Source organism: Lissotriton vulgaris, chromosome 11 (genome assembly GCF_964263255.1).
Source record: "Lissotriton vulgaris chromosome 11, aLisVul1.2, whole genome shotgun sequence".
NCBI classification, from domain to species: Eukaryota; Metazoa; Chordata; class Amphibia; order Caudata; family Salamandridae; genus Lissotriton; species Lissotriton vulgaris.
In genome coordinates, this window is record NC_141699.1 from 882775558 (window position 1) to 882802524 (window position 26967).

At 44.8% G+C, this 26967-nt stretch overlaps 1 protein-coding gene across 1 annotated transcript in view; it reads right to left on the bottom strand.

Moving 5' to 3' along the window:
- Positions 1-1624: 1624 nt before the first annotated feature.
- Positions 1625-26967, bottom strand: part of LOC147683642 (nucleoplasmin-like) — a 298974-nt gene continuing 273631 nt past the window's right edge. Inside the window, exon 6 of the mRNA XM_086944883.1 lies at positions 1625-1771. Coding sequence (XP_086801009.1) covers positions 1744-1771 — 28 coding nt within the window. The 3' untranslated portion in view covers positions 1625-1743. The remainder of the gene's footprint in view (positions 1772-26967) is intronic.

A 26967-nucleotide genomic window follows, 5' to 3' on the forward strand; every position in this document is an offset into this window, starting at 1 on the left:
GGGGAGAGACTTTTCCAGGGAGAAGAGCGATGCTGTTCCTGTTGATTTAAAACCTCCATCTAGGCACTAATGTATGGTGTCAGCTGACAAAGCCCAGAGATGTTTCTTTATATAATAAACTTCACATTACCAAGGGGAGGGTGGGTAGGCCTTTTAATCCCTTTTCCACTGTCTGTATATGAGGACACCCCCCTCTTTATTTTCAATGGAATTGTAACAAAGCTAACTGTATTAGGGTTATGCATTTCCCTGCTGGTAGTGGGTCGTATACTGCAATATAAAGCACAATAGTTAAAATAAACATTTTGAACTATAGCAGTGACTGACAATTCCTATTGTGGATGAGTGAGCGAAAGGGTATGTCTTGCTACTGCGATTCCTGAGAGAGTCAGGTGTGTTGTGTTCTGGGTGGTCTAATCATTTGTAGCTTTGTGATTATGTAGGAGAATGAATGATACACTATAGCTAGTCTACTTTGGGTACTAAGGTGGTAGGATGGTACAACCCCTACACACAGAGGTCCTGTTTTCCTGTGCATAATTCTGTGTATGTGCAGAATCCCCGCAACACTCCTTAGTGTCTAATTAAGTAATACAAGTCTAGGTGGATTCTCAGTCATCACCACCTTTAAGTTTAGCTAGTGATCATATTCAGGGAGATAACCAATTCTTCAACCTAAAAATACATTGCCACTGGACACCAGTGGTACAGTATCACTATGTGAATGCATGATTTTTCAGTTCCCTACTACTGAGACAAGTGATGCAGTGGTTTCTTTTTAATGTCTTACTACCCAAAGTTCCATGCACCTCACAAAAAGCCTCCATTGTAGTTGACAAAGTGAAATACTGTTCTGCAGTTTCTACAAGGGGTAAAGGACTGAACATTTATAGGCAATTTCCTCCAGCCCAATGGTTTTGAGAAGCTCTTACTGTTAGTGACAATAAACCGAGGAAGCTTAGTACTTATATTTTTGGGTAATCCTTATAATCTGTTTTCACTCTGATGGATTGTTGAGGTGCACCCATGAGGTGGGGGTTTAGGGTGGGAGATTCAGCAAGAAAAAGGAGGTGGTGGTAGTTGGTACTTGTGAAACCTATTCTAATTTAAGCTAGTCAACATGGGTGGGAACCATAACAGAATACCAGGACGGCCACATGAGTTAAATGTATAATTAGGGACTGAGTGGGAACTGTAAAACACCTGATACTTGGGATAGAACAAAATGTGACTAATCCTTTGGGCCTATTTAGAACACACTTGCTGTAGTCAATACCTGCATACCCAAAGGTCTTTACCTTTGCATACCTTTCACATTTTGGGGAATCAATATTGCAGGTGCTTTGCCAAATCAGAATAACATTGATTACATTATTTGTCCCAATTTTCATGGCGCTCACCTTGTTAGTTCTATACAAATTCCTGAAAAAAGTTATATACTAATGAAAGGACCAAGTAAAAGTGATGACTTTTGCCTCAAACTAGTCTCATAATTCTCTGGTCTTAGGAAATAATTCCTAAGTGCATCACAAAAATAACGTGAGAAACCAAGGATATAGTTCCGAACTGTACAGGACATTACGAATGTTGAAAAAAATCAATGGTACATCTCTACCATACATTTCCAAAGATAAAGGCATTCGTTTACAGATTTGTAAGACACATTATATAGTTTTATTTACAGAAACAGTACTGGGTTTCAACAGTTAAATATCAAGACATGTTTTGTTAATCACCAGCAGATCAGTCATACTCCACTGAACGTTTGAGCCTGCAAAGAAAAAAATAAGAAATTGTATTAAACAGTATGTTTTTGATATTGTTCTGCTAGCATCAATTACAAGGTTGATCAAATTTCAATCTACGCAAGTAACATGACCAAAAAATAAAGTGCATGGGTGCAAGGCTTGTCAGAGTTGTGGAGACTGCTGCATTGACTTGGGGTGCAGCCATTTCAGACCACTGCTACATAGGTTACAGCTAGCAGTGGACTGCAGGGTGTCCAGAGGCCAAAGGGACATCCCAAAGGCAGTAACAAAGTGTGATTGCCCCTGACTTATGGAGGATCTGTGCCTGTCACAACCATTGCTGCCTCTAAAAGGGATCATTGTTCTAGTCCAGACAGACTGTGCACCACCCACTTCCTATGTGCCACACAGTCAGTGAGTCTCCCAGGTGCTGGTTAGCCTCATCACCCATGTCTGTAAGACACCACAGGGGGCAAAGGCATTCACGTATTTATTATGTTCGCTTTCTATGCAAATAAAAGACTAACCAGTTGAGGTTGCCTGGGCCTGTAATGTGCACTAGCACAATCTGTATCGCAGAAAAAAACGTACGTGTATCTGCAGCACCTTTTGTGGTAGTAAAATACTTACAGGGTACATAAAATGGTCACAAACACCTGTGTTACTCTAATGGTATTTCAGCGATACTCCTCTCTTACAATCTTCTAGTGATTCGTTTATAGTCAAGTAACTCCTTACACTGAAAACTAGATCCTACAACACAATCCACTACTTTGTTTTTTAAAGTAACAGCAATTCACCTACAAAACCATGTAGCTTTGATTAAGCAAGCTACACCAGTATTGTGGGTGCTAATTGTTTACCTCAGAAAATGTCCTCTAGGAAAACATTTTTCTTTTCGCAGCAAAAAAGCAGAAGCCAAACATCAGACCTCTGAAACACTGTTTGTGTACTTTCTTTTCTTTCTTAAATTATTTCACATTTTCTAAGAAGAATTGAAACATTGCTACAGGCAGCTCTCACCTTCATAGAATCTCACAATATTTTAGACAAGTGCCAGGCAAGCCTTCGGTCACTCCATGGTAGATAATCTGTGCTATGGTTCCTGGGGATGTGTGGTCTATTGTGGATTGTGGTGTAAGTGCAGTTCCGATTCCGTTGGATCGCAGGGTTTCTTTTGTACACTGAGTTTGCTTATACCCAATCACCTTTACGATCTTGGAATATGTGACAAGGGTCTTAATTGGCTGTTATGCTTTCTTCGGAAAAGTACTCAAACTATTATTTTTCTTCTTTTTTTGTAAGGGGTATCTCAATCTAGTTTTTTAAGGGATACATTTTCAATCTATACATCACTCCTTTTCTGCGCTTATTGAGTCATATTGCTCTGAAAGATGTTATATGTAGATGATCACCATCGCTCTTGAAGATGATCTGGCTCACAATGCAGAAAATGTTCCTTCATGAATGTTAGCAGTTATTCTTGAGATTAAAAAACAACTCTGAAGCTCAACAGGCATAAGACTGTGCTCTTAATATGGGAGACTGTGCTAGTGTGTGGAACTAAAATGTGTGACCTTCGCAGCTGGGTATATTTTCTAGCCCTGTCAGCAAGATGTGCTGGAGTGATTTTTGACATTATTCTCTTCTTTCCTTCCCAGATCAACATGTTCCCCCTCCACTTGTTTCTATTACTTCAGAACTTCATGCAAGGTCGTTCCTTTTCTCCCGGCAGACTGTTGAGAAACAGTTGTTCAAACCACCATTATGTCATGCCTTGACTACTGTATTTCCTTATTGTTTAGTTCTACCACGTTCCTGTCAACTATGCTATACAAAATGTTGCAGCAAGACTATTAGTTTCCACACATGTAACTAGGTAGCTCTGCATTGACGCGCTTTACATTGGCTGCCAGCTGCTAAAAGATATTTTATGTTTATGACAAAATATGCCATTAGACTCAATAGAAGACCAAAACACTTTTTATACAAACAGTTTATCATTACTTCGGTACCTATTACATCTCTTCACTCTCTTCTCAGAGGCGTAACAAAAGTTTAGGGCCCCCCCCCTGCAAAGCATATTGAGGGGGCCCCCTCTGGACCCACTCAGGGGTGGATATGCCAGGGGACTGTGCGGAGAGGAACCCCCTGGAGCTCAGGTGCCTCCACGCACCGCGGGGCCTGCGGATTCCTTTGTTACACCACTGCTACATGCAGAGCACGAAAGCACCCAATCCTTTAGGACAGATACAAAGAGTCCAAAGACAGATGCCAGACAAGTCTAGCACAACCATTCTTTGTATCAAAAAGTTGCAGGCTTTGTTGCGATGTGGTAAATTAGGACACACATTCAACATAATTTAAACACAATGAGTTTTGGAAAAAGAGGTTGATTACTGTATCTTGCAGTTAAAGTGCCAGTACACTTGAGACATAGGCTCCCTTTCTTTAGGTTTTGCCAGTATGGACTACATGAGCAAATGGGGTGGCCAATCGCTCTAAACAGACTACTTAAGTGCCAGGGTTTATTTTGTATCCCAGGTACCGGTATCCCAATCATTTGGAAATACCTTTAAACAAGCAGACAGCTCAGAACTGTACATTTGGGCTCAGGATTTCGGAAGCTGTAAGCCTTGTTCAGAATTATGACCAACAAGCTCAATTTAAAGAGCTATATATCCTAGCTGTAAACTTTAGCTGGTGGTTCCCTACTCGGGACAAAAGAGGAAGGAGGGATAGTTCCTAGGAAATAGTGTTCCAAGTGTAATACACAGGCTACTCTTCCTCAAGGCTATTGAGGGATGAGAAGCATCGACAAGACACTTGCTATTCTGTGTTATCGGTATAATTTTGGATTTTTCTCGTCCACCCGACCATCTTCTCCATCGTGGATAGAATGGTCTTCCCTTACAAAGGCATTACACGTCTCTTGGTCAGGACAATGATCTGTGGGATGATGCCAACATTCACTAAGTGCTCAGGCAACTTGTGGTGCCATGACCAGCCAAACAGCAGGCACTGAAATCAGGTCGAAGCCCAACTGTTTGTTTGTGGCAGGAAACTGACATCATGCCACTCTACATTCATGTGAAGTGAATTGCACTACATGAGTTACATCCCTAAGCAGATAAATCTGCAAGAACCACCTCACAGGAGGGCAATATCACAGCCCACTCCAGCCAGAAGAGAAGGTATGCACAGGTTACTGGCTGCAAAATAAGGTTCTAAGGTAATGAAATATCTACCTTCTATAACCCCAGAAATTCTTTACTGCTTAATCTCCAGATCTCCCACAGATTTAAAATGCCAAAGTGCATATTATCGTGTTCTGTACAAAGCCACAACCCGTTTCTGTGATCTTATTCCATAATCCTTAAAAAAGAAAAAAAAACGTCTGTACCAACAAATCTCGTAAGTTCTGAAAGCGTGTGGAGGGTGAAGAAAAAACTGAACTCACTTTTATTTCCAACTGCTTATTTTATCAGGTCGAATTCTACCATGAACCTTTGCAAAGGGGGAATACCAAGACCACGTATAAACTAGATGCTAATGCTCAGTGAGCCAATCCACATAGTGTTCCATTACCCTCGGCACTTTGTTCAAGTAAGCTGCTTGATTAACTGATTTTAACAAGTGGCCAAAAATCTTTTAATATTAGTGTTATTATAAGTATACTTTCAGGTTCTATTCGAATGGAGTTTAGACTGATGCCCTAAAAAACATAAGCTGCAATGTACAGTTACAACCAGATGAGAACTGGCTGGAAAGGTGCTTTGTAGTCAATAGACGTGGCTCCCCACTATTTGCTCAGAGGTAGTAGAGGAATTTTATGAGCTAAACTACAGATACATCGCAAACATTAGACTACTGGAAGACGTTTTACTTTAAATGATCCACCATATAATGGCACAGATTTCTTTTTTTTATGCTCGACAGGTGATCAGAGAGCAGAACACCCCAAAACCACCACGCAAATACATAGTAACGGTAGTGGTCAATGTTAACTATTACAACATTGGTGACCCCATCTTCTCCTCCAGCAAGGACATCGCCTTCACCCACACCACCGGACTCCACTGGACAGACCACAGCTGCGTCCACTTCAGTTTCAGAAAGAACACGATCACCACCACCACCAGCAACAGATCGCACGCAGAAGCTGGAACAAGATTACTGCCGACCAGCTCGCCGCATCCCTGAGTCAGGACCCCCCCCCCGCCAGCTCAGCGAACCCCAGCCAGGCCGCCAACAACCTCACAAAGTGGATCAGCAACTGCGCAGACGACCTCGCCCCACTGAGGATCCTGCCCAGCAGACTAGCAGTAAGAAAGCACCATGGTTCACCGACGAACTCAAGAGTTCCAAGAAGAACTGCCGAGCCCTCAAAAGAGCCTGGCACAGAGACCCGACACCAGACAACATGACCACCCTAAAGTTCACCACTCGAAAACACCACCAACTGATCCACGCCACCAAGAAAACCGCATTCAAGGAACGACTGGACAACACCGCTCACAACAGCAAGGAACTCTTCAACATCGTCAAAGAGCTCTCCAACCCCAGTGCCGGAAACAGCGACATCACCCCATCACAAGACCTCTGCAACTCCCTCGCCTCCTACTTCCACAACAAGATCGCGGACATACACAACAGCTTCAGCACACAGCTGACGCACCCCACGACCGCACCTGCACCCCCCACTACCACCCTCCGAGCTTGGACCCAGATCAACACCGAAGAAACCCTACGCACGAACTCCATCCACTCCGGATCTCCAACCGACCCCTGCCCTCACCACGTCTTCAACAAGGCCGACGCTGTCATTGCGCCCCACCGGCGGGACATCATCAACACCTCCTTCGACACCGCCACCTTCCCGGAGATTTGGAAGCAAGCCGAACTCCGCGCTCTACTGAAGAAACCATCCGCGGACCCCACCGAACTCAAAAACTACCGCCCCATCTCGCTCCTCTCTTTTCCGGCCTAAGTCATCAAGAACACCGTCAACAAGCAGCTGGCCACCTTCCTCGAGACTAACGGATCCCTCGACCTCTCGCAGTCTGGCTTCCGGGCCAACCACAGCACCGAGACCGCCCTCATTGCAGCCACTGACGACATCCGCGCCCTGCTCGACAAACGGGGAAACAGCGGCCCTCATCCTCCTGGACATCTCCGCGGCATTCAACACTATCTGCCACCGCACCCTAGTGCAGCGACTCAGCAACATCGGAATCCAAGAGAAGGCACTAGAATGGATCATCTCCTTCCTCGCCGGAAGGACACAGAGTCCGCCTCCCTCCGTTCAGATCAGAAGCCACCGAAGTCATCTGCAGCGTTCCTCAAGGCTCCTCGCTCAGCCCCATCCTCTTCAATGTCTACATGAGCCCCCGTGCGGCCATCGCACGCCAACACAACCTTAACATCATCTCTTACGCCGACGACACCCAGCTGATCCTCTCCCTCACCAACGACCCCGCCACCGCCAGAGCCAACCTACACGAAGGGATGAAAGACGTAGCCGAGTGGATGGTGAACAGCCGCCTGAAACTGAACTCAGACAAGACGGAAGTCCTCATCCTGGGATCTTCGCCCTCCGCCTGGGATGACTCCTGGTGGCCCCCTGCCCTGGGCAGCGCACCCAAACCAACGGACCACGCACGCAACCTGGGCTTCATTCTTGACTCCTCCCTCTCCATGACCAGACAAGTCAACGCCGTCTCCTCGTCATGCTTCAACATCCTTCGCATGCTACGTAAGATGTTCCGGTGGATCCCCACCGAGACCAGGAAGACGGTCACCCAGGCCCTCATCACCAGCTGACTGGACTACGGCAACTCCCTCTACACCGGAACCACTGCCAAACTCCAGGAGAGACTCCAGCAGATCCAGAACGCCTCAGCAAGACTCATCCTGGACATCCCCCGACACAGCCCCATCTCCGGACACCCGAGAGACCTGCACTGGCTCCCGGTCAACAAGAGAATCAGGTTCCGACTCCCCACCCACGCACACAAAGCCCTACCCAACCAAGGACCAAGATACCTCAACAACTGCCTCAACTTCTACACTCCCACACGCCATCTTCGATCGACCAGCCACGCCCTCGCCGCCGTTCCCTGCATCCGAAGAGACACCACAGGAGGAAGGTCCTTCTCCTACCTGGCCGCCAAGACGTGGAACTCCCTCCCGACCCACCTCCGCCTGACCCAAGACCATCTCGCATTCAGGAAGCAGCTCAAGACCTGGCTGTTCCAAGCAGTAGCGGACCCACCCTCCCCAAGCGCCTTGAGACCCTCTGGGTGAGTAGCGCGCTATATAAATGCTTTGATTGATTGATTGAAGGCTTTTAGCAACGCTCACGGGTAATTTAAGACAACACTTAAAGCAAATGTTGAACTGTCTCTCACTTTTAAAATAGGATTTATTAATTCTAACAGTCGGTGTAGCTAGTAGATCCAACACGTAGACACTACTAATGCAGCAATCGTCTGCTTGTCACAATCGGTAGGTTATTCAATGGAGATGAAATGAATGGACTAATCGGATGCTTTTTAGGCACACCATCAAGAGCTCTGCCTATCAGAACTCCATTATTTCACTGCAGATAACCAGGAGATCTCTGGTGGTAAGGCGAACAAAATAACATGGAACGTGGGGGGGGGGGGGGGCGGGGGAGGTTGGAACAGAAACAAACATGCTTGACTGTGGCTTTTACAATTAACCCAACAGAAGAACTTTAGAGTAAAAAGAATAAGGCAGGCAATTCAACAAGGCCTAGTTTGTTAATCCACTCTTCCTAAATCCCAGATCAAAATTTCTCTACGGGCAATTCTGAAAAATCAATCTAAGTTGGCAGAAAGTAATCTGCTGCAAAGGCACTTGACCGCTCGGAGAACAGGACCAAAAACCCAACACTGAGGGAAACAAGAAATATAAAGCTGCTTGACAAGGGGAAAAACACAGGGAGGTAAGAAACATTATTAATTCTACAAGACCAAAGTGAATAGTTCAACACAAAGATAATGGAAGCACCTAGGACTCTAACAGACTTGGACTCACCTGAAGGGCTGAGGCCTGGCCTTCAGCTTCAGAGGCAGGCACAAGACAGGGCAGAGGCAGGGCAAGGCTAGCCAGGCAGGCAGGGGCTCTAGTAATAATTTAAATTATGGCCCGTGAGTGACGGACTGTCCTTCTCAGTCTCTGTCGTGGCTTGCTCCTGGGATGCCCCACCTCACAAGTCACGCGCTCTTTAATTGCATGACAAATCCAATGGAATTGGTCACCAGCCCCACCCTGGACTTTTTCAGACGCGGAGACAATTGCCCACCATGCACCCACCCACCATCATAGCTGCCAAGGTTTCAAATCGCTATGATTGACATGTTCATAATTTCAGTGTCATTATGAGTGACATTACAACGACAATGAGTGACACTTTGTCATAAGCAAAATTAAGCAATGAAGACCAGTGAAACACAAAAATTGTTCTGCAATCCCTACTTCCAGTGGAACTCCTCAGTGTCTGTGGGAGGCAACACTACCGCCTGGCCTAGTAGTAACTGTTGTAAACGGCGTTAGAATTACCCTTCCTTTCCACAATGCAGGGAAAATCCATATATGTAAATTTTACATGCCAACAAAAAAAACGTATTAGGAGAAACAGAGTTTTAGGAGAAATCCGGCCCAGACTGGCATGTAACCTCAGCTGTAGCAAACTATTGCACACTCTCCTCCAGATTGTGAGGCATGACACTGCGCTACACAATGAATACGTTACTGAAAACTAAGGTGCTTCTGTGCACATTTTCATATTTTGCCATTTAAGGGGACTGGTATAGAAGGAAACTAGATCTTCCTCAGAGCACACATACGGGTCACTGGAGAGCCGGGATTCAAAGTCAAATTTGCTTCTGTCAGTCTTCTAAGCCCGGAGTCATTTTAGTTCCTCGTGTGTGTCTGCTCCACAAGGCGCTCTTCGTCCTCTGATGAGGAGGATATGGTGCGTCGGATGGAGCTGCTGACTTTGGGGCTGGAAACCAGGGTTCTGAGCCTCTGCGTTGCATACACATCCTGTGATTCTGGGAAAATCCCAGCTCTGCCAAGTATCACACGGAGACTAACGCATTTCAGTGTGGTGGTCCGCATCACCGCACTGAAATGCATTGTCACGCATTATTGACATTTGCGCCTGCCCCCGGAATGTCAAGCCATAGCATTGCTAATTCCAATGCTAGTCGGAAACATAAAGCTGGAGATTGGCAGCACACTGCTCAGGCATGTCTGGCTGGCTGTCTGAGCAGTGATTTGCGCTACAATGTAATAATGTGCACCCAGCGCGTCAGCAGGCGACTTTTGATAACTGTGATACGTCACATCCTGTTGGCGCCTGTGGCGCACCATGGGTCAGGCAGCAATGTTTCTGTATGGCAAAGGCTCACACTGCCGCGGTCAAATTTAAATTAAATGAATCCACATTGCGATTCTCGACGACTGGGCTCTCGACTCACGGGACTCTGGAGCAGCTGGTGAGTACCTTTAGAAGAATCCTTTCCGGGGTCTGCAGTGAGTAATACTTATTCAATCCTTGCTGAGTCTCATTATGTATAAGCATTTCTATGCAGCCGCGTTGCAGATCCCGACATACAGGAATTTCAAAGGTATGGCTGCCAGAATGAGCTTGTTTGGTGAGAGCCCCACACAAACTCAGGGTCACTCAGGTTATCTCCCATCAAGAGCCGAGCGCTGTCACAAGCAGCAGGAGTTGCTGTAAAAGCCCTTTAAATTACTTGATTTTTACCACTACACGACTTTACACTTATTTCACCACGGATGGATGGCTCTCAGGTCCCGTGCCTGCCAGGTGTGGTTGCTATAAAATTGGGTTAATTCTGAGCTGCCTACGATCTCCTGTACTCTAGGAATTAAGGAGCCTTTCTCTTCTTCAGCAGTGACATGTTAGTGCACATACTAGAGTGTAATAGGGTCGGAATCGAGAAGGTGCTGTGCCAATTGACTAGCTCTGCATGCAGTTTGTCTCATTATAGAGCCATGTCCGCACCCTGTGCCATAAAACATGGATCTCTCAGCAGGGGGGGGCTATCCTGCCCAGCTTTACATTGCGATCAGATTACAAGGGCACTAGTGCCTCTAATCCCATGATGCTTTGCAGCAGTTTACAAATGGCTGTGCATTCTGATATTTATATGTTTCCCTTTTATTCATTGCTTTATTTTGCTCTTGAGATAGTGTCGCTCATGGTCATTGAAATGTCACTCCTAATCACACTGAAATTCTGAAAGTCACGCATAGCAATCTGAAACCTTGGCAGCTATGAAATCAGTTAATTTCCCTCCAGTGCCTGAATGTTTAAGTAACAGGTGCTCATGCAAAGTGCTCCAATACCTTGGGTTCGAGTTTTCACTATATAAATATGCAACAAAATTTTTTTTATCGCGATTCTTGGACTTCCTTACTTCAGTGGCATTGATAGTTTCACCATACTTCACCTCGCGCTGTGAGCCCGATGCCGGCATCTGTAGGGTCAAATAATGTATGGGAAGGTCACGTGCCACTTGTGTAACTAGAGAAAGGGCTCTGCAAAATTCACTTGGGACGGCGTGTGAACCAGGAAGGGGTGGTTCACTTAAATTGAGATGCCAAGCCTCGAAACCGTCCGCACCTCCCCCCCCCCCCCACCACATCCCTCTCCCCCCCTCCCCCTCCCCCTCCCTCTTCCTCCAAGGTTCAGTGTGACTCTCGTGGTCCAAGTAGTTTATCAGAGCGGCGGTACATTAATAAAGAGCTCTGTCTGCCTCAGAGGCCCTGCTAAGGCCTGGACATGCTCAGCGCACCATTTAATTAATGAAGAAGGGCGTCTGAGGCTGGGGCGGGTGTGTGGCTGCGCACAATAAAATTTATTACAGGCGTGCGCAGCGCATCATAACAATGAAGAGGCTTCGGCCCCTTGCGCTTCCTGGCTCCGGCTGAGTGAGGGGCCCATGGAGAGCGGGGCCCCCTGGATAGCGGGGGCTGCGGGGGCCTGTGTTACGCCCCTGTCTCTTCTGCTTTTTGTGGTCCATGTGCCAATTGTCAAATGATTGCGGAGAGGCAGACAGTCTTTTTTCCCTTTTGGCAACAAACCTTGGACATTCTGTGGAGTAAAATCAGTTTGGCAAAAAAATCCCTCAAAATCTAGCTAGCAATACATCTTTCCAGTGACTGCTGCGCCTCAGGGCCAGGAGCCCCTTGTTTGGTATCAGAGCACTCAAATCTTATCTTGTGAATTAAACGTTTTACAAACCATACCTAATGTCTGCGTAATCTCGGATGTCACATTTAAAATTGCAGCTCATATGCAACTAATAATTGAATCAATTCTTCAGATGAAATACATAAAATAAATATTCAGAGGGCAACCGAGATGCACAATAGCACATGTTTTATGGAATACCATAACTGTAGTTGGTAAAGTGGAACAATGGATCAATAGGACTCTTTTGTAAATATTTCAAATTAACCAACAGTGAATCACCAATTGAATCTGTAGGGTAAAGCTGAAGACCGAAAAATTATTGTTTTGGTCCTAGAACCATAGCGAAAGAGAAAGATAGCGCCTTTCGGTGCGGAGGATATGGAGGACTCTATAAAGAACTCTACATACTAGAATTAACAATTAGTTTAGCTTGTATCTACGGGTCTCTTGTTTGATGCATGAGCCTGGTATTATGGGTGTGTGTATGAATGAAAGAGCGTCAAAAAATACATAAATGGATGTTCCCATTGATACAAAAAGTCATCTATACTTGCCGTGCAGTCACTCATCACCATAAATGCATCTTTCCTTGATGGGTTGAAGGTTATCAGACTAGAAGATCTGATAATCTCACAGTAGCAAAGTTATTGCTAAGGGAACTTATCCCATGCTTCAGGTTTCCAACTACATTTGAGTCGGATAGAGGTACTCACTTTCACAGTGAGACCATGAAGCTGTTGTACACTGCCTTAAACGTTGATCAGAGATTGCACTGTACCTGCAGGCCAGAGGCATCAGGAATAGTGAAGCAGATTAATGGGAATTTAAATATGAGACTTACAAAAGGTGTGCACTTTGACATCTCTTAACCGGCCTGATGCATTGCCTTTGGTTTTGATATGAGTGCGCAGTATTTCAGACAGGACTGGTCTATCCCCTCATGAAATCCTCATGGGAAGGGCGATAAGCTTACCTGCCATCCAGAGTGTTAATGAACATCACTGATTTGGTTCTTGACTACTGCAAAGGATTGGCTGATGTGGTTCGTTATGCGTCTCGCAAGGGTGAAGCTGCGACTGGAACAACCTCAAAAGACCTCTGCCAGGACCTGGGTCCGGGGGATTGGGTTCTAGTCTGAAAACATGTAAGGAAGAGCTGTTTCACACCGTGGGGAAGTCCATATCAGGTGATCTTGGTGACTAACACTGCTGTGAAGTGTGAGGGTTTGCCAAACTAAATACATACCTCACACACCCGCAGTGTTTCAGAACCCTCAGAAGGAACAGCTCCTCTCCCAGAGGTGACTCCAGCAGTGGTTGCAAGATCACTGGAAAGGACAAGCCAAGCTGTGGGGGTTCCTGAAGAGGCTGGATACCCACCAAGTCGAACTGAAGGGAGGTCATGCTACACAAGGCCCAGATATAGACTCCGAGGGAGACGATAATGTTGCGAGCGTTACAGAGTCGAACTCAGCTGAAGAGACTGGTCCGGAAAGTGGTCGTTTGCTGTGAAGGAAAACTGAGGTCACAAGAGAATCGTGGCCAGTGATAGAGAAAAAGTAGAACTTAAGGCTTGCACCAGAAAGAGATCTTGCTCCCATATCTGAATGCGATCAAAGTGTCAGAACAAGGTCAGGGGGGGGACACGTGAGGAGATTGAGGAGAGCAAGAGTCCCATGCCAGAGATACACCTCGCCGGAGTGGATTTACCTTGCTGCAAATACTGGGTAGAGTTAGGTCAGAGACGTCAGTACCGATAATTGAGATCAAACTGTTAGTTCCTGGAGTAGTGGCTAATGGCATTCTGACACTGACTGTACCCTAACCACAGAGACAAAATGGCTTGCGGAGTTTGATTTTAGAAGATCTCATGTTTCCAATTTTTGGGAATCAGCCACCAGCTCTGGAAATTTCAGCATTTCGAATTGAACTTTTGCAGTGCTTCATTGTCGAAGTTGGCTCTGATCTCATAAGGATTGTAAATTTAACTTTGAACTGTAAACAAAAACTCTTTTGTTCAAGATAAGCTAGGCCCTAGTGGAAGAAGAATAAAAATAGGTACTTTTCCGTAGGAGAAGGGCCAGGGAAGTCTGACACGCTGTGTAAATACTGTGCCAAAGACTGATAACTGTTTCCACAATTTCAAGGAACTGCTTATGAACTTTATTGTGAAACAGTGAGAGGCAGAGAAAGACACTGCATTAATTCTCTTACAGCTACAATCCGAACAGTTGAAAATGTAGTCTGAAAATCCGATCCATTGGCATAAATGTATAATAGGTAAATTTATCATAGGAGTAATCATAGTAATACCTGTAGTTCTCATTATGTCCACTATAGGTTCACACGAAGCTGAGGTTAAGGGGTAGGAGTACATGGGATATCCATACTTACCACCTCTAGCACAAAGAGGGTACATTAGGATCTGATAATGCTTCAATAGAGGAAACTAGTCGCTTAATGCATGTAGATTTGTCCAAAGGTGATTATACGATGAATGCTTATGCAAAGCTGCTGTAGGAGAATGGGAATACTATGGATGTGAGCGTTTGTTGTGTGTGCATGAAATAGCCTGCCTCAGTTGAGGAGGGCATCACATACAATCACCAGCCCTTGACGTACGGCATTAGTTCTAGTTTGCTTCTCAGTATGTTCTATGGAAAGGGTCATTACGATGACTGTTTCTCAAATTGTGATTTGGTGCTTTCAGGAGTTCCAGTCTACAAGCATCTGAACAAATACGATTATTACAAGCAAGAAGAGAGAATGGGAAACTATTTTGTACCTACTGTTACACTAGACACAGTTTTTGCACATACACAATTTAACCTGTACACTAACTGAGATAGAGAAGAAGTTTGTAGATCAAGTAGAAGAAGAACATAGAGGACCAACAGTTAAACTTAATAGTAGAGAGGAAGTTTTCAAATGGACCAAGAAAAAGTTAGCTCACATGGCTAAGGGTAGTTATGGTCCAATAGGTTTAGATTGTGAACAACAAGAAAAGATTTGCATTCAACAAATGCAGATACATTAGGACACAATCTTTGTGGGGCAGAGAGCATTTCTGATTGATCCCTCAAAGAAGTTTTTACAGGATGCAGTACAAGTGGTGCCAAATGTGTACTTTGTGTGTGAGAGAAATGCATATCTCCAACTGCCGAACATTTGGTATGATACTCGTTATGTGGCAGTTGTGCTCCTAAGATATACGGCATGGAAGTCTTGAAGACATTGGAAGGGAAGTTGTCACATAGAGAGAAAAGTGGTACCAGTGCAGGAGAGATTGTAGGAGACGTGTTTGGAGCAAGGATACCTAGTTTGGGAGTGGTGTTAAATGATGTTAAGATTAGAAGTTGTCAACTACAGTCAATACAGCTCAGTCATTGTTACGTGTAGATGGAGAGATGGTATCGATAAGAGCTATGGTGATGCAGATCCGTCTTGCTTTAGACATGTTATTAATAAAAGTGAGCAAAGTCTTTAAGATGTTGTAGTAATATCCCCTAGTAAGGATCTGAGGCAGTACCCAAGTAACATCACTGAGATACATAAAAAAAGAGATACAGGACTTGGCAACTGAGGGAATTTGGTCTAAAGTTGGGAAAGGTTTTGGAAAAGTTAGAAGTTTGCGAAAGTTGGGAAAGGAATTCTTGGTTAGATCGTGAAACCAATAATGATAGTTGCTGAAAATTTTATTAGAGAGAAAGAAGAATGGAAAGACTGTAGGACAGTCACTATGAGAATTGTTGAAAGGAAGAACGTAGACACATCTGGATTTCTCACTTCTTTATTCAAGTAGTATGGTACAGCGACACCAAACACAACAGCAACCTCCAACCCTCCTCCTTCAGCAACTGCCTTCCCTACTCCCTACATTCTCTCCAAGCATGCATTCCACACGTGCACACACAGACACGCGCTAACACACATACGACCAATACCACGTGCACAACACGACACATACGACCAATACCACAAGAATCTCAAGCACTCAGAGAGGTTTCGACAGGGAGACTGGCTACGACATCCAATAAGGTCAGTACTCTCTACAGGGAGTTGAGTTGTGCTTGAGGACACTTGTCATTAGAGGGTAGACTGATGTAGCTGAAATTTCGCTCTTTCATTTGCAGGGGTGCATTATAATCATGAGTAGTTCGCAACTGCATATAATCCTTTTCAATGATAATTTGGGACAGTAGATTGTGAACTGTAATAACGTGAATTGTGGTGTGTTAGGGATATTTTCATATAAATGTGACAAAATTAACATAGAATTCATATGTGTTTAGCTGAAAATATTAACATGCAGAAATTGTATAGGCTGCTGACAATCATTCAAGTATTTGATGGGCTTATGTAACGTGATCTAGAAGTGCTCAGAAACGTGTTCGTTTATATGGAATTTCGTAGGGCCTGTGTGCTTTTTTTCTTATGTTGGCCGCTTTCTGTGGACCTGAAATGCATTTTCACTGGAAGCTCTCACATTAGATTTAATATTTGAATGTCATATGCATATTGGAATTGTTCTCTCTCATGTTTCTGTTGCAGGTGGAAGAATCATTCTTGTTAGAATAATGTCTTTTTCTTTAGGAGTTAGGCTTAGGGAGAAGAAGATACATTGGGCGTGGATGCCGATTAATGAAGAACTGTTGTACTTTCTCATTGAAACAAGCCTGGGAATCCAGGACATCTCGCCAAGGCTTGGGAGCATCACTGCCTAATGGAAAGATACCTACGAGGAGGTGGCCTGACTAGATGGTGTGATTTTGCAAAGGTTTATGGGATACTACCCGTGGTATTGATGTATTGTAACTAGTGAAAGTGTCTGGGGGATTTCTACCTTGTCTTGAAAGAGAGAGCATCTTAGAACAAGCTCTGCAGCTTCATGCTACTTGATCCAACTGATGTGAAGAGACGTCCTAGGAAGACTTCACAAGCTAACACCTTAACTTATCTTGCCTTGGGAAATGCTATGTAGGGATTTCACGCTAGTATTGGGGCAGATTAATGCTTTATAGCCACAAACTTCAGATGAAGGGGCCTCTAGATGTCTGCTCAATAATTTTCTGTATCCCGATTCTTGAACTAATTATCGTGTGCATGCTGCACTGCCTTAACTTCATCCATAGGTCTGGCTTTTTATTAGTGCCAATGTATTTCTACACCCTCCCTTTGAGGTGCCCGTTATTTTTAATTTTTTTAACAAATCCACTAAACTTAAGGGGAAGTCTGTGTTTCTTAAGAGTCATAGTAAAATGGAATTGAAATGATTGATCTGCTGCCTATTTCTTTCCTCCCTACACTTTCCTGCTGATAAAAAGTCCCCTCTCTATAATCTACTACAGGACTGTTATTCTGGGGTAAGCTCTTAAGAGAGGCCAGTATATCTAGATCCTTCTATGTATATTCATGATTGAACAGACAGTTTTCAGCAGAGATGGTAGTCGCTAACTAAACTCTATTGCATACAGTCGCTACCTCTACTTACATTCAGCATTGTACGTCTATAGTGGCAACTTCTATTAAACATTTAACTTCTTCTATAGTCTCTACTGCATTTATCCATTATGTTGAGCAGATATAGAGTATAGTTGTGTATTTTTGTACACTGTACTTAATACATATAGTAGGCTGGAGAACAGTATCCTTGAATAGGGTTGGTTTTCCCCACAACATACTACAGACACTTGTTAAACTTTTAAAAATTTTCAGCAGAGAACACTTCTTCTCTATATCCTATTAACAACACTTGTCATCCAAGAAGGAGGTCTGTTTGAAGGTCTCGGTTGTTCAATACACTCTATTAAACATGACTATCATTCTGAGCAGGACTCTCCCACAATAGCCAAGTATGTATGTATTTTACATTTTGAGGTATTACAGTAGTAACATCTCTTACTATGCAAGGCATTTTCCTCTCAGAGTCTACTAAAGACATTTGATTTTTGTAGGAAAGCTAGAAGGGTTATAAAAGCAATTATGAATGTATACTCTTGAAACATTCAAACACATTAAAAATTCAATGAAGAGTGAAATTTGTAAAATGCTCCAGGACTAGAGTGCCAAGGTTTCCACTTCTGAGATGAATGTATGAGGATTCACTGGGACACATCTACTCTACATACTAGATTCTACCTACATGATGTTGTGCAAACATATTTTGAGTTCGGTTTCCTAATTTGTCATGAAAAGACACAAATATATAATTCACTTGATTTGTGTTATGTCCCACAAACACTGATAATAGGGTTAATTGTGGAAGGAAAACAAAGTTCTGTAAATGTCAGTTATGTGTGCGAATCCAGACATGGGCATATGCTAGAAACTTTTCATAACATATGAACTCAGGCTGAAAAACGTTTCATAACATATGGGCTCTGCCTGTAACGTTTGAGGAAGTAAGCCCTGCCTTGCCTTTCATGCACATGCTGCTCTGCCAATCTGTCTAACAAAAAGGAGTTTGGCCCATGCGGACAGAAGTGGGGTAAGGGCCCAAATAACTTTGTGAAAAAGGAGGGAACCCACACTTCAGTACATTTTACACCATTCGGTTTTGGGTTAAAAAGATAAACAAAGCTTAATATGTTTATCCAGGCGATTATTTGCGCCGTTTTTATTCTTCAATTTTGTTGAAAAGCTTCTGCATGTACAGAGAAATCACGCTGTCATTTACGTAATAACCAACAAAGTTAAGATAAGTTAAGCAAACATATTTCCAAAGTTGGAAATAGGTTTGCTTAATTGCGTTTATTGATGTTATAGAAAGAATATTTTGACATCTTTCCCTCCCTGTTTGATACATTTTCACTTTGTTGTAAATAAAAAACTGTTTTCACACTAGTTATATGCTTTCATATTGTTTATGTCTGTAAATTTATGTTTTGTGTTGCTAAGGATTAGCTATCTTAACTTTGTTGGTTATTAAGTAAATGACAGCGTGATTTCTCTGTACATGCAGAAGCTTTTCAACAAAATTGAAGAATAAAAACGGCGTAAATAATCGCCTGGATAAACATATTAAGCTTTGTTTATCTTTTTAACCCAAAACCGAATGGTGTAAAATGTACTGAAGTGTGGGTTCCCTCCTTTTTCACAAAGCTCTGCCAATCTGGGCCTGAGGGTGCTGGTGGAAAGTGTACCGGGCCTATTGATCTGGACGTTCATGGATTTGTTTGTACATGAATAAAACACTTAGGGGGATATGTACAATAGAAGTGGTGAAGTGGGTCGTTAGCCTCCTGGGCTTAAAAACACGCGCTGCCTCTTCGGAATCCCAAGGCTGCACAATATTTACAAGAATGTGGGGCAGCCTTGCGTTTCCCCCTGCGATGGCGCTAAATTACACAATTTAGCACCAATGCAGGCACCCTTGCACCAGAGGGCAAGGGTGTCTGGTCTGTGTGCAAGGGAGGATTGGGTATGTGTAGGAAGGTGTCCCTTCCTGCACAAACAATCCTAAAATGCCATTTTGTAACTTTCATGGGTACTGCTGCATGCAGTACACATGAAAGTTACAAAATTGATTTTTTGTAAAGGTTTGTTTATGTACAGGAAGGAACACCTTTTCCTGTACATACACAAACCATGGCATTTAGCTTTTTCCATGTGTGCTGCACAGGAAGGACACCTTCCTGTACATACACAAACATGGCATTTTGCTTTTTCCATGTGTGCTGCACAAGGCAGCACACATGGAAAAAGCAAAAACGAGGAGAAATAAATGGATTTTTCCTCGTTTCGCTAACTTAAGACCTGGGTTTTCTTGGGCTTCATTTTGGCGCTGCCTCCTATGTACGCCACCCTTGTACATAGAGGGCAGCGTCAAATACAATGGATGTTGGGGTGGAACGCACCGCACAACACCCACTGCACGCCCCTTTCATGCTAAATATAGCGTGAAAGGGTGCCTTATGTACAAGGCAGCGTTAAACCATGTTAAGTGGCTTAACACTGCATTGTACAAAAGGCAAGGCCCCTAAAAAGTGACGGTCCTGTGGCGATAGGGGCTGTACATATGCCCCTTACTGTTTAAGTCTCTTTTAAATATGTAGTCTCTCCCCACACCCTACTAAATACAGCCTTACTCTTAACAGAGAATTCAGGAGAATGTAGTTCTTCTCTATACCTTTGTAACAACTCATCATTCATGAGGGACAATTCTGTGAACATTGATCACCCTGAGCAGAATAAGCACACAAACGGTATTCTATCTATGTACAAGAATTAGCTTTTTAATCCTGCTGAGGTTTTTTACTGGAGAGGCTAATCTCAGGCAGTGTATTACACACATTTATTTTAGTGTGTGTGAATGTCACTTGAGAGGGTAGTTTTTCCCTATGCACAAATATCAAAATCCATTAGTGTTGCAAACAGACTAAGGAGAAAGGTAAGTAGGTGGTCATATGCCCATAAATCTCAGAAGATGTCGTAGGTTAGGGGCCACTACTTGTACAGATTCTAATATATACACTGCCGACAGAAAAGTTACATTTTAACCCCTTCACTGCGGCGGCAATTCCGCCGCAGTGCTAGGGGGTGAGGGGGGCCCGCGGCTCACCTGCGCTTGTGACAGAACCGCTCCGTCACGCGCCTCGGGTGAGCTGTGCTAGTGACAGAACGGTTCCGTCACGAACGCGCCCGCTCAATAGAACGCGCCGCGCAGGCGTGAAATCAGCGCCACACAGGCGCGGCAAGCGGGCCGTGACGGAACCGTTCCGTCACTAGCACAGCTCACCCGAGGCGCGTGACGGAACGGTTCCGTCATAAGCGCCGAACGGGTTAAGAGACAGGTAAGACCCTTTGCACAATCTACTACACACTGTGGCTATTCAAAATAAAAGGTTCAACAGCAAGATGAGATCCTTAACAAATCCGACTAAGTATTTTCAGTGCTAAAGAGACAGGTCTTAGCAGAGAGGACGAGTTCTCATTACAGAGAGGCAGACCGACAGATGCATACAGCAGCTGATTAGAGTCTACATATTTTGACAGCTGGGCATTAATCGGTTTCTCCAGAATTTTAGAGAAGGCTGTCAATAATGAAATAGGCCTGTAGTTGGCCAGAATGGCCTTGTTGGCAGTAGGCTTTTTTTAGGAGTGGAATAAACGTGCCTTTTTCCAGCAGCTGGGCACAGTGGCTAGAAGTAGGGAGTCATTTAAGAGGACGTTGAGAGCACGATTAATAGCCACATGATGATTGGCCACCAAGATATGAGGAGGCCAAGGATCATCTGGAGAACCAGATTTGGAGGATTTTAGAGATTTTGCAGAGTCCTCCGGAGAGATGGTGGTGAATTCAGTCAAGAAGCAAGATTGTGTGTATGGATCCACCGATATCTGGTTATTTGGCCAATTAGTATCCGAGATATTACCAAGACCAGAGACATTTAAGGCCTCTAAAATATCTTAATTTTGTTGTCAAAAAAATTAGCGAGACGCGTGCATAGTTTAGGAAAGGCCTTTAGGGGCTGTGCTGAGGAGCTAGGATTAGAGAACTTCTTAGCTAACTTGAAAAGCTTACTTCAGATTAACAATCAACCACAGATATATGGGAAACCCTCATTACACACGGTGTTCAATGAGAAACAGCCTATCCAACGCAGCTGTTTCCCTGCAATGCCATTACATCGCAAGCGTAACAACGCATGCGATGTAACAACGCGTAGCCATTACTACATGTGTTTTTACATTGCATGCGCTGTTACAACGCATGTGATGTAATGCCATCCAGCTCGTTGTGAGGAAACAGAGGCTCTTCCGTTTCCTCACAACGATGTGCACTGTGAAGCAAAAATAAGGAGCAGAGACAGCGGCGCTGGAGAGGAACCACGAGGAAAGAGAGGTAAGGGTGATTGTGCTTGGGGTGGGAGTAGTGTGGGTAGTGGTTTAGTGTAGTGTTGTAGTTTCGTAGTATTTTAGGGTTTAGGATAGTGTAGCTGTGGGAGTAGTGTGGGTAGTGGTTTAGGGTAGTGTTTTAGGGTTTAGGGTAGTGTAGTGTGTGAGAAGTTGTCCTGGTATATGATGTCCACTATTCTAGTGGGCACCTTGCACCAGTGCAATCGACCCATATTGATGGTGGTTGTAAAGTCAACCTTATAGAAAGCTATCTTAAAAGGTAGCAATGGCGAACAGTCTTCAGGCTAAGACTTCAGAAAGCCAATTAAGCTAGTTGTTTCACCAATTATAATTCCTTGAGTACAAAATGAAAGCACACCACACAAGGTATATATCAAATATATATGTATTTATTCTAAATTCAACCCCTCTGGACTCTTTAGGAGGTCAGAGGTAAAAGTACAATACAAGGAACTTAATTAGCATATGATAAGTTGACAGTATACGTTATGCCCTAGGGGCCTCACAAACCATATACTAAAATAGTGGTATAAGAACCAAGTCTGAGAAAGCAGGTCTAGGGCCTGGGGAATCGCCGGGGCTTCTAGGAACAACCAAAGGTTAGGAAGTAGGAAGCCCCAGGAGACGCGTGCAGTGTCTAAACACAGCTGCGAGTTACCATTGACTTTCTATGGGAATCAAACAAGCTATAAATTTACAATTTAGGGACACTTCTAGGATAACTACGATGGAACCCTTTTAGACTTGAACACTTGAAGAGTACTCGTGTTACCTCACCCTAGGAAGCCGGGTGCATAGGTGTCTTTTGGTGTAGAGTTTCGTCGTCGATTCCAATGGAGAGCTGCGAAGAAGTACTGCAGGTGACCAGAGGAAAAGTGTCGGGTGGTCCAAGGGTGGATCGAAGATCTGAAGAACCTGAAAGCAGAGGATACAGAGTCTGGGCCACTAGCCAGTGATCAGGGCGGGGATAAGAAGATGCCACCAGAGGTTGGGTGATTTCAGGTGAAAAGGTGAAGGTTGTATCTTCAGCCACAAGGTCCAGGAAGCGTCAACAACAACCAAGAGCTGGATTCGAGCTGTCCCACAAAGGATCTAGTTGACTGCGGTGTCGGTATCCGGATTGGACCCAACAAACATTGGCAAACGAAACCCACGCAGGATGTCGAGATTTGCTTCGTTGCAGACCAGCAAGGTCTGGGGCGCTTCTCCTGTGCAGGGAAGCTGTAGCAAGCGTGGAGCAACCAGAAATGCAAGTTTGATTCAAGTTTGGTCTTCTTGGTGGCTCACTAGCTAACGGGCCAGGACGCATCAAGCGGAAATGCACAAAGCGGGCCCACGGGACTCGTGGAGTGTGGGCCTCTGAGCTTCAGTGCAAATGGTGCTCTGGGCTGGGGCTTCAAACACTCCAATGCACAACTCCGGGATACCTTGGAAAGTAAGTGCAGTGTGCAAAATGCAGGATGTCCAGGAGCTCCAGTCCCACTTCTCTCGTGACCGCCACGGATCTCAGCTTTGCTGGGAGCGAAGGTCAGGGAAGTCTGGAAGTCTGTGTCCTGTGTCACAGATTCTTCGGCATCCGGCGGGAGCCTCAAAAATGCAGACTGGCAAAGTTGCTGTTGGTGCCTGTTTGAACAGGGTGGTCACTCCTTGACCACAAGGGAGATGTCTTCCGTCTTCCAGTCGAAATGGAATGTTGAAGGTCCAGGATATATGTTGCAGAGTTTCGTCCAGGGTAATCTAAAGTCCTTGGGACTGGGGTTCTATACTTATAGTAAGTTTAGGGGTTGGACTAACTCTAAGGTCCCTCCTATGGGTGGACCTGGGGAGGGGGTGGTTACACCCCTTCCCCTTTGTCCATTTTCACACCAGAGCTAGGGCTGAGCACCCCAGCAACCGATTTGAACTGGGAAATGCATGGAGCACCTTGTGTGCCCCAGGCAGTGTCTGAAAAGCATTTACTGAATGCAACCCACCCTGCCTCAATACACTAAAGCCTGTCTGGGGAGGTGCTAGCACCTCCCTGGGAAGGAAACCTATTGTCCAGGCCTCCCCTGCCAGAGTTTAGTCCAGCAGCAAGATTGTCGAGGCCTGCCATAGGAGTGACTTATAGGTTACTATGTGTCTATATATAAAGTAGATATATATATACTATATCTAAGTAAGGGGTGATTACACCACCTTACCCAGGCTGTAAGTACAGACCTGTGGTGTCAGTTTGGAAGGCTAACCAGGGGTGGAACAATACATGCTGCAGCCCCTGGTAGGCCTAGGGTGCACCTATGCCCTGGGTACCTAGGGTACACTGTACAGGGGCTCACAAGGGTGGTACCTAAAGTACATGTTATCAATTTAGAGAGAGAACAGCTAGGCTGTGGGCCTGATGAGCAGGGCCACAGCCATACTAAAGTCGACAAAACAGAATCACAGCAAAAAGTGGGGGTAACCATAGGAAGCAGACCCTACTCTCCTACATAGAGGTGTTTGGGTAGTGTAGGGAGTCGTGCTAGGGTTAGTGCTGTAGTGTTTGTGTAGTGTTTTAGGTTTGTTTTGTAGTGTTTGTGTAGTGCAGTGTTTTAGGGTAGTATAGTAGTGTTTGTGTAGTGTAGTGTTTTAGGCTTTAGGGTAGTGTTGTAGTGTAGTATTTTTGGGTTTAGGGTAGTGTTGTAGTGTTTGTGTAGTGTTTTAGGGTAGTGTTGTAGTGGGGGTAGTGTTTTAGGGTTTAGGGTAGTGTTTGTGTAGTGTTTTAAGGTTTAGGGTAGTGTTGTAGTGTTTGTGTAGTGTAGTGTTTTAGGGTGTAGTGTAGGGGTGGGAGTAGTGTGGGTAGTGGTTTAGGATAGTGTTGTAGTGTCGTAGTGTTTTAGGGTTTTGTGTAGGGGTGGGAGTAGTGTGGGTAGTGGTTTGGGTAGTGTTGTAGTGTTTTAGGGTTTAGGGTAGTGGTGTTTGGGTAGTGTAGGGAGTCGTGCTAGGGGAAGTGTTGTAGTGTTTGTGTAATGTAGTGTTTTAGGGTTTAGGGTGGTGCTGTAATGTTTGTGTAGTGTAGTGTCTTAGGGTAGTGCAGAGATTTAGGGTAGTGTTGTAGTGTTTGTGTAGTGTAGGATTTTAGGGATTAGCATAGTGTAGTAGTGTTTGTGTAGTGTTTTAGGGTAGTGTCAGGGGTTGTGTAGTGTAGTGTTATTGTAGGGAGAGGAGGGTTTTGCTGGGGTAGTGTAGAGTCACTTACCTTGCAAACTTTAACCACGAGTATAGCTTTACCACGCATGCCTTGGCGTTGTAATGGCATGCGTGGTAAGATTGCGATGTAATGGCATGTTGTTGTCATTGACATCGCTTAGTAATACCCACATTATAAAGGCACCCGCGGTATTAGTATGCAATTTAATGACATACATTTGTGTTCAGTATGTATACAAATAATAAGAGAGAATAGTGGCAGCTAGGAATCCACAGAAGGAAATCTTTCGGGTTCTGTCAGAACTCAGGACAAACAAGGAGCAAAGCACTGAGTTCACCCAACAAGATTGCCAGAAGTTCCAGGACTTCTTTGTGAGTAAGATCTCCGACATTCTGGGAGAAATCGCTGCAACTATAACCCTCGACTGTCCTAGCCCACCGGGTTATATTGTTCCGCCAGTTCTCACTCCGCTAGCCGAGTTCCCTTTCATTGTACAGCAGGAACTGACCAAGATCACGGACCGAGTTAAATCCGGTTCATTGGTGGATCCATGTCTGCCGGAAGTATTCAAGCTAGCCCTTCCGGCCATGGAAGAAGAAGTCTTGCACTTACTGAATACTTCTCTCCACACAGGACAGGTCCCTTTAGCATTTAAGGAGGCTCGATTGATCCCTTTGTTGAAAAAACCTGGCTCGGACACTAAGTGTCTAAAGAACTTTCGTCCCATCTCCCAGTTGCCTTTCCTGGCTAAGGTAATTGAGCAGCATGTGCTGGTATCGCTCTCAAAACATCTTGACAGTAACAACCTGTTAGAAGCCAATCAGGCAGGGTTCCGTGCTAACCATAGCACGGAACTAGTCATGCTATCAATTCTGGATGAATTGAGGAGCCGGGCAGATACTAAAACACCTAGCGCCCTGGTACTATTAGATCTCTCCGCGGCGTTTGACACCGTGTGTCATGAACAACTTTTGTCGCGGTTGAGGTCTTTTGGTATCAGAGGTACAGCCCTGGCATGGCTTGCATCATTCCTGCAGGGCAGGACACAAAGAGTCCAACTGGGGGACCTGCTTTCCACCTCCGCGCCTATTACCTGCGGGGTCCCACAGGGTTCTGCTTTGTCGCCCCTACTCTTTAACATCTATTTGCAGCCTTTGATTGCACTCCTGAACAGGATGGACTGCCTAGTCTATAACTACGCTGATGACACCCAGATTATCATCCGGCTAGAGGAAGGTCCAGGAGCGTCTACCAGGCTACAGGACATACTTAGAGCCACGGTTAATTGGATGTCTAAAAACTCCCTAAAAATTAACCCGGATAAGACGGAAGTGTTGCCCATTTCCATCTCGGGCAACCCCTGGAACGAGAGTTTCTGGCCGGTAGAGCTGGGTGCACCACCGAAACCAGCGATAGCAGTCAAAAGTTTGGGTCTGTACCTGGATGGGAAACTATCCATGGAAAAACAGGTCACGACTGTAGTAGGAACCTGCATTGGTTTAATGCGGCAACTGAGAAAAATATCGGCACTGCTATCGTTCTCCACCCTGAAACAGGTGGTTTCAGCTACAATCTTGGCCAGACTGGATTATGGAAACTCCCTGTACATAGGGTTACCCCAGCGGCTGCTGGATAAGCTACAGGGGGTTATGAACGATGCGGCCAGGTTGATCTACAAGAAACCTAGGATGACCCACTCATCCCCGCTGATGCAGGAGCTTCATTGGCTCCCAATTCGGCAGAGAGTAGTTTTCAAGGGACTGTGTATTGTGCATAAGACGCTGTACGGGAATGCACCAACATACCTTAAGTCCAGAATTTCTCTCTATACGCCGAGCAGGACTTTACGCTCTTCGGATGCTACTCTCCTATCCCAACCCCGATTTAAACTGGCCACGGTAGGGGGACGTGCTTTCTCTAAAACACTCCCGGCTC